This window comes from Pseudorca crassidens, chromosome 9, assembly GCF_039906515.1.
Source record: "Pseudorca crassidens isolate mPseCra1 chromosome 9, mPseCra1.hap1, whole genome shotgun sequence".
Lineage (NCBI taxonomy): Eukaryota > Metazoa > Chordata > Mammalia > Artiodactyla > Delphinidae > Pseudorca > Pseudorca crassidens.
In genome coordinates this window covers 9263595-9278454 of record NC_090304.1, presented here as the reverse complement: position 1 = coordinate 9278454, position 14860 = coordinate 9263595, and the positions used below count along the sequence as shown (strand labels likewise).

The 14860-nt window shown below is 49.5% G+C and overlaps 2 protein-coding genes across 6 annotated transcripts in view; both read right to left on the bottom strand.

Annotated features, from left to right (window-relative positions):
- Positions 1-70: 70 nt before the first annotated feature.
- NXF1 (nuclear RNA export factor 1) lies at positions 71-12068 on the bottom strand. 2 transcript variants are annotated; one of them, XM_067748681.1, is made up of 21 exons: positions 11856-12062; positions 8345-8528; positions 7966-8125; positions 7080-7163; positions 6863-6967; positions 6659-6739; positions 6476-6545; positions 6254-6342; positions 6014-6121; positions 5721-5830; positions 3860-3896; positions 3321-3389; positions 3172-3227; positions 2933-3040; positions 2758-2816; positions 2536-2651; positions 2370-2412; positions 1693-1765; positions 1033-1215; positions 485-545; positions 71-368 (listed from the first exon to the last, which is right to left on the bottom strand). In XM_067748681.1, the coding sequence occupies exons 1-21, from the start codon at positions 11881-11883 to the stop codon at positions 330-332; spliced, it is 1863 nt and encodes a 620-aa protein (XP_067604782.1). In that variant the 5' UTR covers positions 11884-12062; the 3' UTR covers positions 71-329. The 2 variants fall into 2 exon arrangements, 1 of the variants encoding a protein (XP_067604782.1); XR_010945995.1 differs by lacking the exons at positions 71-368; positions 485-545; positions 1033-1215; ... (4 more) ...; positions 2933-3040; positions 3172-3227 and having other exon boundaries at positions 3322-3389; positions 4211-5830; positions 11856-12068.
- Positions 12069-13438: 1370 nt separating this feature from the next.
- STX5 (syntaxin 5) overlaps positions 13439-14860 on the bottom strand; it is a 28498-nt gene continuing 27076 nt past the window's right edge. For all 4 annotated transcript variants that reach the window (XM_067748685.1, XM_067748684.1, XM_067748682.1 and 1 more), the window contains one exon: positions 13439-14188. In XM_067748685.1, coding sequence (XP_067604786.1) covers positions 14029-14188 — 160 coding nt within the window. In that variant the 3' untranslated portion in view covers positions 13439-14028. The remainder of the gene's footprint in view (positions 14189-14860) is intronic.

Sequence of the window (14860 nt, the reverse complement as noted above, 5' to 3'; positions counted from 1 at the left end):
GTCCATCTGTCGGCCCCGCCCGCGCTTGCGAAGGGCAAGGCTAAAATAACCCAGCACACTGGACACAAAATACAGTATCACTCTTTATCTTAAAAAGTAGGGAGGATCCTGGGATAAGTACACAAAGCACCTAAGTCCTTCGGGTAGTTTAGTGTCAGTTCTACAAAGTAAGCTTTGGCTTCCTGGCACCAGGGAGGCTCAATCTTCCCGAAGTCTTCAAGAAGGCAGGTAAGGAGAGGGATCCAGCAGTCACAGTCACAGGGGCCGAAGAGGAGACATCAGGACAGACGAGGGCTATTTACAGGGATCTTCTGGGGCATGACTATGGATTACTTTATGAATGCCACTTCTGGAATCTCACCCTTGGCCTTAGAGAAAAAATAAAAGGTCAGTAGAGCCAGGTGGCCCATGCCCGCGTCCCAAGCCTACGTGACCCTCTTGAAGGCCTGGAAATCTCTTTTAGCCACCTATTCCCAAACTTTACCTTGAGATGAGTAAAGGCCTGGGCAGATCTGGTGTAGTCCCAGTTGTTGTCCTGAAGGCACCTGGAGTAGGGCAAGAACAGGCACCTCCATTAGAACCAAGACGCAGTCACCCTGATCTCTAAATGCCACTTCAACATCCGTTCTATGGAAACACCAACAATTACATACATTCTTGCACTCTTTATACAAGTGAAAAGTTGGTAAAAATCCATCTATCAATGGTCTTTCGATTACAAAGAAATATTAAATAGCTATCTATTTCTATTAAATAGCTAACAGAAATGAGACTAAGGTGAGTTTTATACTAATAGGGAAAGATGTTCATGGGATAAGTAAAGTATGTTGCAGAACAGTATAAAAGAGGGACTTCATTTTGACTTTAAATGTTATGCTAATGTATGCATAGAGAAAATTTTTTTATGGACCGTCTTTTTTTTTTCTTTAAGTAATAAAAAAAGTTCTGGCTTTAAAAATTTTAGGGGCAGTCATTATTCACCAGCAGCCCTACCCCAGTTCACCCTTATTCCTACACATGTCCAGTACTCACTTCTGGGACCACTCAAGGTTCATGCCAGACTGGGTAGAGAATGCCTGCACCATTTCCTGCTGCTCTGGGGAGAGGGTGGGCACTGGGCTGGAAGAAGGTGTGGGTGCAGGCATGGCAAAGGCTCTTTGGATCTCATCAGGACTGGCATTCCGCACAAATAGCTCATCATTTACGATGCACAACCTTGGGGACAAAAAGCACCTGAGACAGCTGGACAGACAGACAGATAACCTCATCCTCCCAACATCATTCCTATTCTCACTTGACACTCAGATCCTTTCAATACCCACGAGGTCCCTTTTTCATTTCCTCCCTTTCCCATGGACTCCATGTATGGGATTATCTACCAAACACACTAGAATTATACATTCTCCCCCAACACTCATTTATCCTCACAACAGACTTAGGAAGTGAATATTGTTAAACCACTTTTCAAATGAGGAAACTTGCCCTAAGCTAGAAGTGGTGGAGCCAGGATGAAAACCCCAGACAGCTGGACTCCAGAGCCAAGCTCGTCACCACTATGTGACCCTCCTCTGATCACCCCCTGCCTTTCTGAATGTCTGAAGATACCCAGAGGACCGACTCCACCCTCCCCAATCTTCACAGTGGTGGCCATGGATTGGGACTGGGACCCCATACGGTAAGTCCAACACTCACCCTGAATTGCTGGCAGGAACAGCGACGAATGTCCGGGTAAAGGCTCGCAAAGAGTCCCGAGATTTTCCATCCACTGCAATGATAACAATGGTGACAACCTGTCAGAGTCACTCATGTTTTATGTTTTCAAACAGCTTCTCAAAAATCATGGTCTTATTTGATACAAAGAACCCTAAGTGGGCCAGACAGGGATGATTATGTGTGCACAGGGGAGCACAGTGGGGAGGAGTATCAGAGGTCAGGGAGGACAGTAATAACAACAACGCTGTTATCCCACTAGTGGAGTGTGTGTGTGCCAGGCCCGGTGTCAAGCATCTTGTACATCACTTCACTTACTCACCACAACACTGTGAGATGGCTATTACTAACCCCCTTCCTTTCACAAATAAAGACTCAGGCTCAGAGGTAATGTAAATTGCCCACAGACACAGAGGACCAAAGTTGCGATGGAAGCTCAGACCTGCCTGACTCCAAAGTCTGTGTCCTTCTAAACCTCAGGCTTTTCCCATATCCCAGACAGGAAAAGACAGGTGGAGAGGGTAGGCTTGGGGGGAAGAATGAGAGAAGGAGGTCAAGGAAGAAGAGAGAAGAGAAGGTAGCTGGGAAGCTAAGAGTGCTGAGAACGACTAGCTGGGAAAGGGACCACTCTGCAAACTCGGCACTCCAAAGACCCTCACCTTCTTTGAAGACCCCATTGACAGAAAAACACAGCAACGTGCTCTGAAAGAGAAGCAGCAGCATCAGGTACCACGTAGGCTCCCAGCCAGAGCCCGAGTCCTCCCTGCCTCTTAACCGCCCCTTCCCCAATTCCGCCCTTCTGCCAAGGAAGACATAGGTGCTCACTGTCTGGGCGCTTATGTCTACCACGAAGGAACTGACGTCATGCTGAGTTTTGGGCAACTCATTGAGGAAGGCCACAACATTGAGACGTGTGTGCTTTAGCAGCCGGAACCGCAGGGCTGTGGGAGGAGGGGAAGCCAAGGTGAGCAGCTGCCACACTCAGCCCACACTCAGCCCCTTCCCATCCCCTTTTCCCAACCTGTTCTGCTCACATCACACACTTACTAGGGTCTTTAAGCTTCTTCACATTCCTACTATCTTTGAAGTACTCAGCTAAGTTGCTTCTGGGGGGAACAGGAGAAAAAGGAGGCAGTGGTCAGAACGGTGTGCATGCGCACGTGCTGGCCTGTATTTGCTGAGAAACTCTGGTCCTGGGCAGGTTCTGGGATGTGACACTCACCGGGCAGGGTTCTGGGGGGTGAAAGGAATACTCAGGGAGCAGCAGGCCCCATCGTGGTAGGCATCCAGGAGCTGCTGCCGGTCTCCGGAGTCATATATCGCATAGTACCTACGAGGAAAACAAAAGGGAAAGCCTGAGCTCCACAATCTGGGGCCGCACAGTGACCGACAGCTCCCGAGAGCGAGCTGTGCTGGGGCTAGCCCACCGCCCCCCAGCCTGAGGTGACCTGAGATACTCACTGCTGCAAGAAGTGCAGGACCAGATTCTTCAGGGTCTCTGTTCCAAAGTAGCTTCCCTGGAATCAAACAGGTATTAGGACCACGTAACCAGGACTCTCCCAACGTGAGCGCTAACTCTTGTGCCCCCAACTGCGGCCCCCTCCACTCACCTTGCAGGGAGGTAACACTGTGGGGGCTTCAATGTCAAAGGCAATCGGTGGGGGTAACTCATGGCCGTCCTGCAGAAAGAAAGTGACAGCCGACGATATAAACCAGACAGAAAAGGCTGGATGAGCACTCAGATGGGAGAACTAAGAGTGAGGGGTCACAGGTCAAGTGTCAAAGAGACATGGCAAGGGTCCATGAATCCTGATAGATGCAACTTTTGTCTACAGGTGTTTTTCTGGGAAGAATGATTATATTTTCAGCGACTGTGAAGCTGGGGAGATCCCAGCTGGGAGAAGGATGTCAGATCTCATTGTTCTACCGGCCCTTCAACCCTCCCTCAAAGGTCCTCAATAAAATGGCTTGATTCCCCCCACCCCACAACCAGGGGAAAAAAAAAAAAAAAAAAGGATTAGAGACTTTGTCAGATTCTCAAAGGGCTCCATGTCCCCAAATCAGTGATCATACAAACACGTTAGGCAAGACTTTGAGGGTGCGAGATGCTATGCTCCTTAGAAGAGAATGAAAAAAGTTAGGTACTTACCAGGCGTAATAATTTGGGAAATCGCTCTCGAACGGCGCTGTCAAGAATGGGACAGAAATGAGTGATGTTTCAGAGCCACCGTGCCTCCTGGGCTGCTCTAGGGGTGAATATACCAATGCCCGAGGGACAGCCCATCCCACCCTCTTGTCCTCACTCTTTCCCAGCCTCTGAGCTCCAGGAAAAATGGCCCCAACTCCCCACCTCTCCTGGGCACCAGAAATGACTGCCTCGGAGGACGACCCTCTCTTCTCTGAGTGACTCTGAACACGCCACAGAAGCAGCACTCCCGGCCCAGGCTTTAAGCCAGGACCTCCTTTCCCTCCCTACCCCCCTTACCTTCCACCTACTCACCTGTGCAGCCCCCGGGAGGAGGGAATGGGGTGGGAGCCCAGGGGCTCCACTGCCTCAACAGGTATCCATCACTTCTGCCAGGTCTGGCCACGGCCAAGACCAGAACACACCGCAGAAATGGCACAGGATGTTGGGGCAGGGAGATGAGCAAGGCAGGGCTCAGGAGGAGATGAGGCCAAGGAAGCAGCGAGGGGACGAAACGGAGAAGAGAGAGAAAAGGCAGGAGAGGAAGGAGCCAAGGAGACGGGGCCGATACTGGCGAGGAGAGAGAAAGAGGAAAGAGAAAGCAAAGGAAAAGCGAAAGCACTACACGGCAAAGAGTCATTTAGAAAGAAGAGGGAGAACAAAGGAAGAAGCCACCTGACACAGCCCTTTCTTTCAGCTCCCTCTTCCCTGTGGTCCACGGAGGAAATGGGAAACAAAGCCCTGCTGCGGCGGGAGAGCAGCTGCTATTGGCCAGGTCTCTTGTCTGCTACCTGGGTTCCCATCTGAGCTGGGCGTGGGAAGCGAAGCAGCCATGGGGACAGGAGACCTCCCTCAGAAGGGGTGAGGGTTCAGGCCCCTGCAAAGTTGGGGGGGTGAGGGTCTGTGCCCCACCTCTGTTGGCCCCCAAGTTCTCTCCTGATGGCCCCTCTGCGACTGTGCCTGTCTTAGGTTGTTCCTTCCCTGAGGAATCTTACCCGTCTCTGGCTAACCAGCCATCCTCCGGGGCCAAGCAGGGAGATGTGAGGTGTGCGAGTGAGCGAGGTGCAGCGCCCCCAGAGAAGGTCAGTTCTCTGTCACCTTGGTAGCCTATGCCCCCGTGGCCTCCACGCCCAGCACCTGCCCTGGGATTCCCTCGCCAACTGGCGGGGCCCCGGCTCTGGTCACATGTCTTCGGGAACCCAGGTTTCTCCTCCAGGGAGGGCCCAGCTTACAGCACTGGGCAAGAGAGACCGATTGCACGGCACCAGCCACCAGGAGGCCTCAACCTCAGTGTGGGCAGGAAAGCCCAGGCACCAGCCTTGGGCAAGGAGATTGTGAGAAGAGAGCGCCTCTTGGCAAAAGGGCAAGAGGGGCCGTTGCAGGACAGAGGAAGGAAGAACTTCCATCAGCAGGAAGTCCCAGGGAGGGAGGGCTTTCTCTGCCCAGGGATACCAGGCTCTTGGCTCAAAGCAACTCCATGTATGGGGCATGATATAAAGATATGCCCCCTAGCCACGGTAAAAAAGGGAGCTGCTCTTCATGGAACAACAGGGTAGGGGGAGTGTAGAAAACCCTGTGTTCAGGAAGGAAGGAGAAAAGCCACAGAACCAGCAAACAGGCAGACAGGTGAGAAGAAAGGAAAGGAGGCCTGGGGCAAAGCTGGGTGTCACGGATGGACAAACGGGAGGAGCACATGATCCTCCCCAAGGACAGGTGGTTCCAGCTCAGGGCTGCACATCTGCAGACGGGCACTGGTCAGGGTGCATCAGCTCAGCCTCCTAGGGGGTGAAGGTTCCCAGGAGGGGAGACAGAGGTTAAAACTGACCTGATGTAGGTGGACTGGTCTCGAAAGGTATCACACAGGGTGTTTCTGTCAAGCCACAGCTCTTCTAGCTTCAGCCCTTTTATCTTGTCCAACTCCCGCTCAGACTTTAGCTGCAAAGGATGGGGAGAAAAGGCGGGAAAGACATGCTGGTAAAGGGAGCCAGCTAGATTCCTCCCACCCCCAAGCCCCACCTCATCCCTTAAATGCCCTCCCTCGCCTCTTGCTGCCACCAGGCAAGCTCTCTCCACCCTCTGCCCACCCCATCCAAAACACAAACAGGCTCTCAGTCTCACCTCATTTCCAGAAAGATCGAGGATCTTTAGATTGGGTGCTTTCTGCACAATGCTGGACAAGTCATCCAGCCTGTACAGCTTGTTATTGCTCAAGTTTAAGGACAACAGCTGTGGGGAGAGAAGAATTTAGAGGAAGCACCAGCAGCAAGGGAATCTGAAACAAACCTGCCTCCCAACCCCATCCTATCTATCTATCTATCCCACCCTGCTTCCTCCCACCTAGTGGGACAAAGGCCTCACCTCAGGGATGTTCTCTTCAATGATTCGCAGGGTGGCTGCCATACAGCTTCTACGATTCAGGACAACATCAATGTTCTGGGCCACCAAATCTTCAGGAAGGAAAGGGAAGTCTGAGAGGGCTCACCCAGGCCAGCGTTCCCACCAAACCAGCCTCAAATGTTCCCTGCCTGACAGATCCCCCTCTGCCGCCACCCATCTGAGAATTACTGCTATCAACCGTACCTGGGTCTGAACGGAGGCCCTTGAGGTCAAGTGCTTGCTGGGAGCCATCGTATCGTTTGCTCATGACCAGCTACAGAGGAATACAAAGGATTCAGCGGTCACTGGAGTCGCGTGTGGGCATGGGTGGAGGGTGAGAACTGGCAGGACTCGGGTGGAAGCACCCATCCCTTGCGGCTGCCTCACCTTTAGCTGCTCTGCTTGCTCTGGCTTCAGTTCGTTCTGCACAGTGTGGGGTGGAAGAGAGGAGTTGATGATGATAGATATCTGCAGGGGAGACACGCATGGGCACGGTGAACTCCAGGGAGGCCTAAGCCCCAGGACCAAGACCCAGTCCATGCCCTGAGCACCAATCCCCACCCCCAACCAAGCCAGGCCCTTCACACATACCCTGCGGTTCTCCCGATCCAAAATCTTATAGTTGACAGCCTTCAATGCAGAGGCAGTACTGGCATCCTCAACAAAAAACAGGGCCCGTGTGTTTTCATAGTGAAACTGCAAGAAGAGAAAACAACAGCATTGGACTTGGGAGCCCAGAGCACCCCCGTGCAGATGGTACCTCCACCTGCTCCTTGGTCCCCAGCCACACACCTGGGCCTTCTCTTACCTCAATGGGAGTGAAAGGGATGCTGCACTTGCTCTGGATCATGCTCAGGAGCCATGACTTGTCATATTTCCTGCCATAAGGAATCTAGATGAGAGAAAGAGAAGAGAAGGGAACAACACATAACTAATACTGAACAGCAGACCCACTCTAGCCCTCCTTTCGTATCATCTGCCAAGCTCTGAAGAAACGGTCAATTAAAGGGTTTCTGGGGGGACTTCCCTGGCGGTCCAGTGGTTAAGACTCCTCGCTCCCAATGCTGGGGGCCCAGGTTCGATCCCTGGTCAGGGAACTAGATCCCGCATGCCACATCTAAGACCCGGTGCAGCCAAATAAATATTTAAAAAAAAAAAAGGTTTTCTGGGAACTCCCTGGTGGTCCGGGTTCAATCCCAGGTGGGGGAACTAAGAAGATCCCACAAGCTGCATGGTGTGGCCAAGAAAAAGGGTTTCTACTCAAGCCAAACACGAACTCCTTAACCTCCTTTCTGTCCATTTATACTTATTATTCCTCAAAAGATTCAAATTGTTTGATTCTAAAAGTTCCAAGACATCATTTATAACCTGCCTGCCCCTGAGAGAACTCAAGGGACCCCCAGCTCCACACTCAGCTTGAGTCAGATGGAGACATGTGGAGGCGTTATTCCACCTCCCAACCGCAGTTACCACATTTCCCTTTAGATGGCCTCCCCGTCCTACCTGTCCCCTTCTCCTTTTCTGAACCTGCTCTTAGGTGTTCTAAGATATTGACTCTTAGGAGAAAGAATGGTTACCTGATTGTGGAGTTAACAGCTGAGAACACTGATTTTTTAATGTGAAAAGTAAACACCTTAACTCTGAGCCCAGCCCCCTATAGCTCCCCTGCACCATGTACTTTCCAAGGTACTCACTGTAATCTTAAACCAGTTCTTTGAGGTCCCATCCTGGCTGGTGCCAGCCCCTCCCCTCTCTGGAGGAGCTCTATCTCTCCGCAGAGGCACAGTAACATGAATTCGAGACCGCTCGTGCCAATTATCACCCCTACGGTTGGGTCGTGCAGCATAGGGGTTGCTGTGGGGAGGGAGAGAATAAAACACTCAGAAAGGTCAGGAGTGTCTTCTCAAAGACTTTCCTGCACTGTTACCAGGACCACAACTAAGACTGCTCAACCATTAAGCAGGTCCTGGCATTTCTCTCTCTTCCAGGCGGGAAGAGAAATGACATGGACAGTAAGACGGCTACATAAATGAGGGGGTCGATAAATTCAAACCAGATCAACTGGTTACTTACTATCGTACTCGGGAAACATCCTGGGCATCGCTCATTGCCACATCTCTGTTCTCTTCCTCAAGGCGGGAAGACCGAACAACGAAACCTCCTCTTCCAGACCTCCGGTTCCCCTCACCATACTTCCACCGGAAGGGGCCCCGGCCTTTCTTTCTTCTTTGAGGGAAACCAACACGATCATCGTGCTCTGGGGTTGGGAACAGAATTTTAAATGAGAAAATACATCACTGGTTCAGCTACCTTGCCTGGCAACCACAGCATCCGGCACCCGGCACTATCAGATGAGATACACACTCACTACAGAGACCACCTCCGTGCAAACTCTTCTGCCTGTCCAGGGAAAGAACCCTCTCCGTGGGATGGCAGCAACAGGGGAAAATGATTGGAAAACTGTGTAAAGTCTTTAGAAAAATGAAGCAGAAACTGGAACTATAGAAAGAAGAAGCAGAATGTGGAAGTGAGAGTGTCCCAAGTTTAACTGGATACAACTCAGAGCCCCTGAAAGTCATCTGAAGTCTGCTTTTCTCAGCCTCCCAAATCTACTTAATCCCACTCAAAATTTTTTTTAACTTTTAATTTTATATTGGAGTATAGCTGATTAACAACGTTGTGTTAGTTTCAGGTGTACAACAAAGTAATTCAGTTATACATATAAATGTTATCTATTCCTTTTCAAATTTTTTTCCCAATTCGGTTGTTAGAGAATACTGAGCAGAGTTCCCTGTGCTATACAGTATGTCCTCGTTGGTTATCCATTTTAAATAGAGCAGTGTGTACACGTCAATTCCAAACTCCCTAACTATCCCTGCCCCCCCACCCTTCCCCCCTAGTAACCATAAGTTCATTCCCTAAGTCTACCCTCACTGAAAATTTGATCAGTCACAATAGTTACATCACAATCACAAATAATTACATCAGCTCTCAGTAAACAATACTTCTTTTGCCTATATAGCACAGACATCAGTTACAAATATGACCAATTTAAGGGCTTCTTTTAGGTCTTGTTCTCTCTTCAAAAAACTAAAAATAGAGCTACCATATGATCCAGCAATTCCACTCCTGGTTATATATCTGGAAAAAACAAAAAATACTAACTCAAAAAGATACATGCATAAATTAAGAGGTTGGGATTAACATATACACACTACTATATATAAAACAGATAATCAACAAGGACCTACCATAGAGCACAGGAAACTCTACTCAAAACTCTGAAATAACCTATATGGGAAAAGAATCTGAAAAATAGATATATGTATAACTAAATCACTTTGCTGTACGCCTGAAACTAACACAACATTGTAAATCAACTATACGCTAATGTAAACTAAAAATTAAAAAAAAAGGAAAACATCAAAACTAAGAAAAAGGGAAGAAAACATATAAGCTTCACTTGCTTTTTTTTAAAATCTTTAAATTTTTATTGGAGTTTAATTGCTTTACAATGCTGTGTTAGTTTCTACTGTACAGCAAAGTGAATCAGCTATATGTATACATATATCCCCTCTTTTTTGGATTTCCTTCCCATTTAGGTAACCACAGAGCACTGAGTAGAGTTCCCTGTGTTATATACCATATGAGCTTCACTTGTGTTCAGGGGGGAAAAATAAAGATACATGCATACCAAAGTTCATAGCAGCACTATTTACAGTGGCCAAGATATGGAAGCAACCCAAGTGTCCATCAAGAGACTAATGGATAAAGAAGATGGGGTACATATATACACAACAGACTCAGGAGGAGATGAATACTACTCAGTCATAAAAAAGAATGAAATACTACTCAGTCATAAAAAAGAATGAAATTTTGCCACTGCAACACCATGAATGGACTTGGAGGGTATTATGCTTAGTGAAATAAGTCAGACAGAAAAAGACAATTATTGTATGATAGCACCTACATGTGGAATCTAAAAAATAAATATATTCAGCAAAACAGAAACAGTCTCACAGATATAGATAACAAACTAGTGGTTACCACTGGGGAGACGGAAGTGGGGAGGGGCAAGATAAGGTTATGGGATTAAGAGATACAAACTACTAAATATACAATGGATAAGCAACAAGGATACATTGTACAGCATGGGCAGTGACAGCCATTACTTTGTAATAACTTTTAATGGAATCGAATTTATCAAATACTGAATCACTATGTCATATACCTGAAACTAACATAATACTGTAAATCAACCTTACTAAAAAAAACTAAATAAATAAAATTCTTGTTCTTAAACTGCCACTCTGAAGTGAATGTGGAAGTGTGAGTGACCCAAGTGTAACTGGACACAACTCAGACTCCCTGAAAGTCACCTGAAATCAGCTTTCTGTCAGCCCACCCAAATCTACTTAATCCCAAGGTGACCTCTCTCACATCTCAGAAAACCAATCACAATGATTACATTAGCTTTCAATAAACAATACCTCTTTTGCCTATACAGTACAAACATCAGTTACAAATATGACCAATTTAAGAGCTTCTTTTGAAAGCCTTATTCTCAAACTGCCACTCTGAAGTTTAGGGAGTGAGCTCTTTGTTTCCTTGGTCAGAAATGCCTCTTAACTCAGGAGACAACTCCTAAATTCAGGTTCTAGTGGCAGCTAGGGTGTTTCACCAAGGGTCCTCAAATGTTCTCCAGGAATATGATCCTCTGAACCCTGGTGGGTAGGAATGGCTTCTTAAAAAAGACGCATGATTCCCCAAAAAGGTCTGTCTAATGCGTAATACTCTGCAAACAATGAACCTCAAGAAATGACCCTAGGGAAAAAATAATAAATGAATAGAAAGCGCAGCTAACGTTCATTGAGGGCTTTCTCCAATGCCAGGCACTATGCTCCAGGCACTTGACACGAACCATCTCGTTTTAACGCACACACGGAGACAAACTCAGGGGGTAGGTACTGTTTCTATCCTTATTAAAGGGGTGGAAAATCAGGCCTGAGTGTTTAACTCACTCAAGATTGGCATAGCCAACTCAGGATTGAAACCTCGGCTGTCGTGTGCTTTTAACCACTACTCTGGACTAAAACCCAATGTAGTGTTCGGACTAGAACATCGAGTTAGTGTGTAGGTCTAAAATATTAAGCCAAAGCCGCGGCGGGTGGGGGGGGAGGGGAAGGGGGCAAGACCGACTGGACGCGCGGTAGAAAATAGGGCACCAGCGGCCCAAGAGCAGGGCACCGACTCACATTAAAGAGTCTGGCAGCCGAATTGAACTGACAGGTATCAACCATCCACAAAGTTCAAAGGAATCTCATCACCACGCTGCCGAGCCACCGGCTTCGAGCCGCAGGTGCTCGCAACGCCAGGATTCCGGAATTAACAAGTCGGGCACCCACCCTCAAGTTCAGCCAAACCCCCGGGCTGCCTCGCCCTGGGCCGGGCCGGCGCCGAGCACCGCCGCTCCCCGCGGACGCCGGGCCCCTCGCGGCCTCACGCCCCGGCGCTGCGGCCTAGGCCGGCGCTGCCCAGCTGAGCCCAGATCGTCCCGCTCCCCAACCCAAGGGCCGGCACTGACCGTTGTACGACTTCCCCTCGTCCGCCATGGCACACCGAGAAAGGGAGGGCTCTGTCGCGGGCCGCAACCCAGCCCAACGTCCGAACGCCTAGGCGCTCCAAGGCGAAGTGCTCCTGCGCTGGGTGCCACCGCTTTTATGGGGTCGAGCTCGTCACAGACAGCCGACGTCCTACAATAACAGGCGGGGCCGCTGGGACATGTGCGTACGCATCCGACGAGCAGACGCGCCGGGGGCGGGACTTGGCGCTGCACGCCCCGCCTAAGACCCGAGCTCGCGCAGCCCAGAGTTACCGCGAGTTCGCCCCGCCCCCTACTCGTATCCGTCCGCCGCTAGACCAGCACCACAAAGGTAGGGGCTCAAGCAGAGCTGGACGCTACAGCCCAGGATTCCAAGAGGAACAGGGAAGAGGAGCCACAAGAAGTGCTGCCGAGGAATGGGAGACCAAGGGCCTTGGAGTGGGAGTGACCGCTCATAGACCCCTACGGGGATCCAGCCAGGGCTTAGGTCTCAGCTCAGCCCAGCCCTTTGCCATCTGCGTTATCTATGCCGTGCCTTCCTCGCCTATAAAAATAGAAAACTAGAAGGTAAGCTCCAAGAGAGCAGGGACTTGACTAATTCATGGCTTTTTTCTCCAGCACCTGGCTCAGTACCATACCTAGCACGTAGCGGAAACTCAACAAATATTTATGAAATAAGCTTCCTATCTCTGCGTTCCCCCAAGAAGAGTTGCAAAGTCAAATGAGAAAAACTGCATTTGTCAGGCTTTGGTCGTCTTCACAGACCGCCCCACCCACCACCGATGTGCTGTGCTAAACCCATATCGTGGGTCAACTGGGCAGTGAAGATGCAAGCAAGACCACCCTCTGAACACAGGCCAAGGGGAGAGGAAATATTAAAACACCAGGCCTAGGAAAGACCTGGGCTCTCCTAGACAACCCCCCCCCCCCGCAAAGTGCTATGGCCAGCCCAGTGTGATGGTGATGGTCCTCGCTATAACTTGAGCTTCCTTTGGGTGTGTGAAATGGGGGAACTCCGGTGACCTCGGCACGATGTGGTCGTGGGTCCTGCTCGGGACTGACAAGCATATTGACCTCCCTGGAGGGTAGGTGTTCCAGGCAGGTCTCTACTTCATTCTCGTGTGACTAGCTTGGATTTGGTGAGGGGCTTCGAGGGGACCACGAGCCTCAGCTGGAGCTGCGAACAAACACTTCTCTTCACCTTTCACTCCTGGCAGCAGGCAGAACTCCTGCTTCATCCAGCCCAAGGAAAACGTGGGGCCAGCTGGTTGGAGGATGCAGATGAAAACAGGTCCAAATACTTCTGGAGATGGTCCTGAAGTTGCCACCCATCAGAGACCCACTCTGAGATCCTGCTCCCCGCTTTGAAGGGAAGTTTCCATGCTAATTAAGTGCTGCTGCACTTGGTTATCCCCTGCTGGAGGCAGCTGTGTGCATGGAGCCCAAAGCCTGGCCGCTTGGGGCCATCAGCCCAACCCTTTCAGTTATAATATTGGGCAGTGGGCTCACTCCACTTGCTGCCTAGGCCTTCTGACGCTCCCACCCAAAAATGACGACATGGCTAGTGAGGCTGACAGTCTTGTTGTAATTGGGAGAAAACAGGCTGCAGCACATATGGCAGATTGAGAGTCACCTGCAGCCAAAATTGGGGTTATGCAGGCAGCCGAGGGGCACAGGGCCCCCTGCCTCACATGGTGAAGAGAGGAAGAAGAGGTCAAATTCTAATCCAGATGGGAAAGTTGGTCCCTGGGCCAGTTTCACTTCCTTTCCTCACTCTCAGGAAGGTGAGGAAGGACATCACCTCCCCTTGCTGCCGAAGTTTCTTTTGCGACAGGCTGGGGAGGGGTTATAAAAATCTCCTAGTGGAGACAACCTGCGTGATGAGCCCCCAGTTGGCCTCTGCTCCCTTCCAGCCACTTCACAGCAGAGTCCAAATCCAGAACCGTGTGTGTTTCATGGGCTGGAGGGTGGGGAGGGGAGGACAGGGTGGCCAGAGGAAAGGAGTGAGGGATTGGGGGCAGTGGCCATTCTTAGCAGTTCGAAGGAAGCAGGGCCTTTCTCCCAAGCATCCTGCACAGGCTCAGTGGCAGCTCTGGCCACCTGCCCTCCCAGGAGGGTTCCAAACCCCCATGGAGTGCCTCAGAGTGGAGAGGGTTCAGGCAAGGAAGACCACAAAGATGATGAAGAACACAATGAGGATGAGGAAGATTTTGACCATAAGCCACCGGTTGGAGGTGACCGACTGGAAGTACTTGAGGATCTCTGAGTGGGCGGCCTCAACATCCAGCTGGGCTCCCAGCACGTTCTCGTCGATCCTGGGGATAGGGCCGGGAGGAGGGGAAAGAGAATGACACTGGATTAAAAGGAATGCTGTTGAAGTGTATTTTCTGCATGTTTATATATTTGTATTGATATATAGAAAAAGCTCTGGAAGGGTAATATAAACAAGTCCTGGCTGTGGTTTGAAAACCAACTCTGCAACTTATTAGCTTATGACCCCTAAGCCAGTCATTTAACCTCAAGTTTCATTTTCCTCAACTGCAAAGGAAGGAAAAATGAGGATAACACAAATCGTAAGTTTGTTGTCAATCTTAAATGAGTTATATAAAGTGCCCAACCCATACTAAGAGGATCCAAAATGTTATATTTTTTTGCTCATTGGTATTTATTGATTTTTGTCTAGTAAACAGTATTGCATTTGTAAAAAGGGGGAAAAGTTCACAGACCATTATGGTAAGGAAACCCTGGTTCTGAGTGAGAAAGGAAGAAAAACTTGATGATGTGGACAGAAAGTCAAGGGATAAGAAAAGCCCTATATTAGGAGAACATGTCTCTCAGGATATAGAGAAGTTCTCAGAAGAATGGCAATCTCTTGAGACACTGCTGAGGAAAATCAAACATATCCCAGCTAATCTGAATATGCAGAGTCCTAAAAACCAAATATAAACCCTGGTCTTTGCAAAGGGATTCGCTGGGAGCAGGCACCT

Bases quoted from the DNA above. Each gene is read 5' to 3' on its own strand.
- NXF1 (XM_067748681.1), bottom strand. From the start codon at position 11,883: ATGGCGGACGAGGGGAAGTCGTACAACG. The intron at 6,968-7,079 runs GTAAGAGAAGGC...CTCTTCTTGCAG, and splicing joins TCCCTTTCACTCCCATTGAG to TTTCACTATGAAAACACACG. The intron at 3,390-3,859 runs GTAAGTACCTAA...TTCTTTCTGCAG, and splicing joins TTCCCAAATTATTACGCCTG to GACGGCCATGAGTTACCCCC.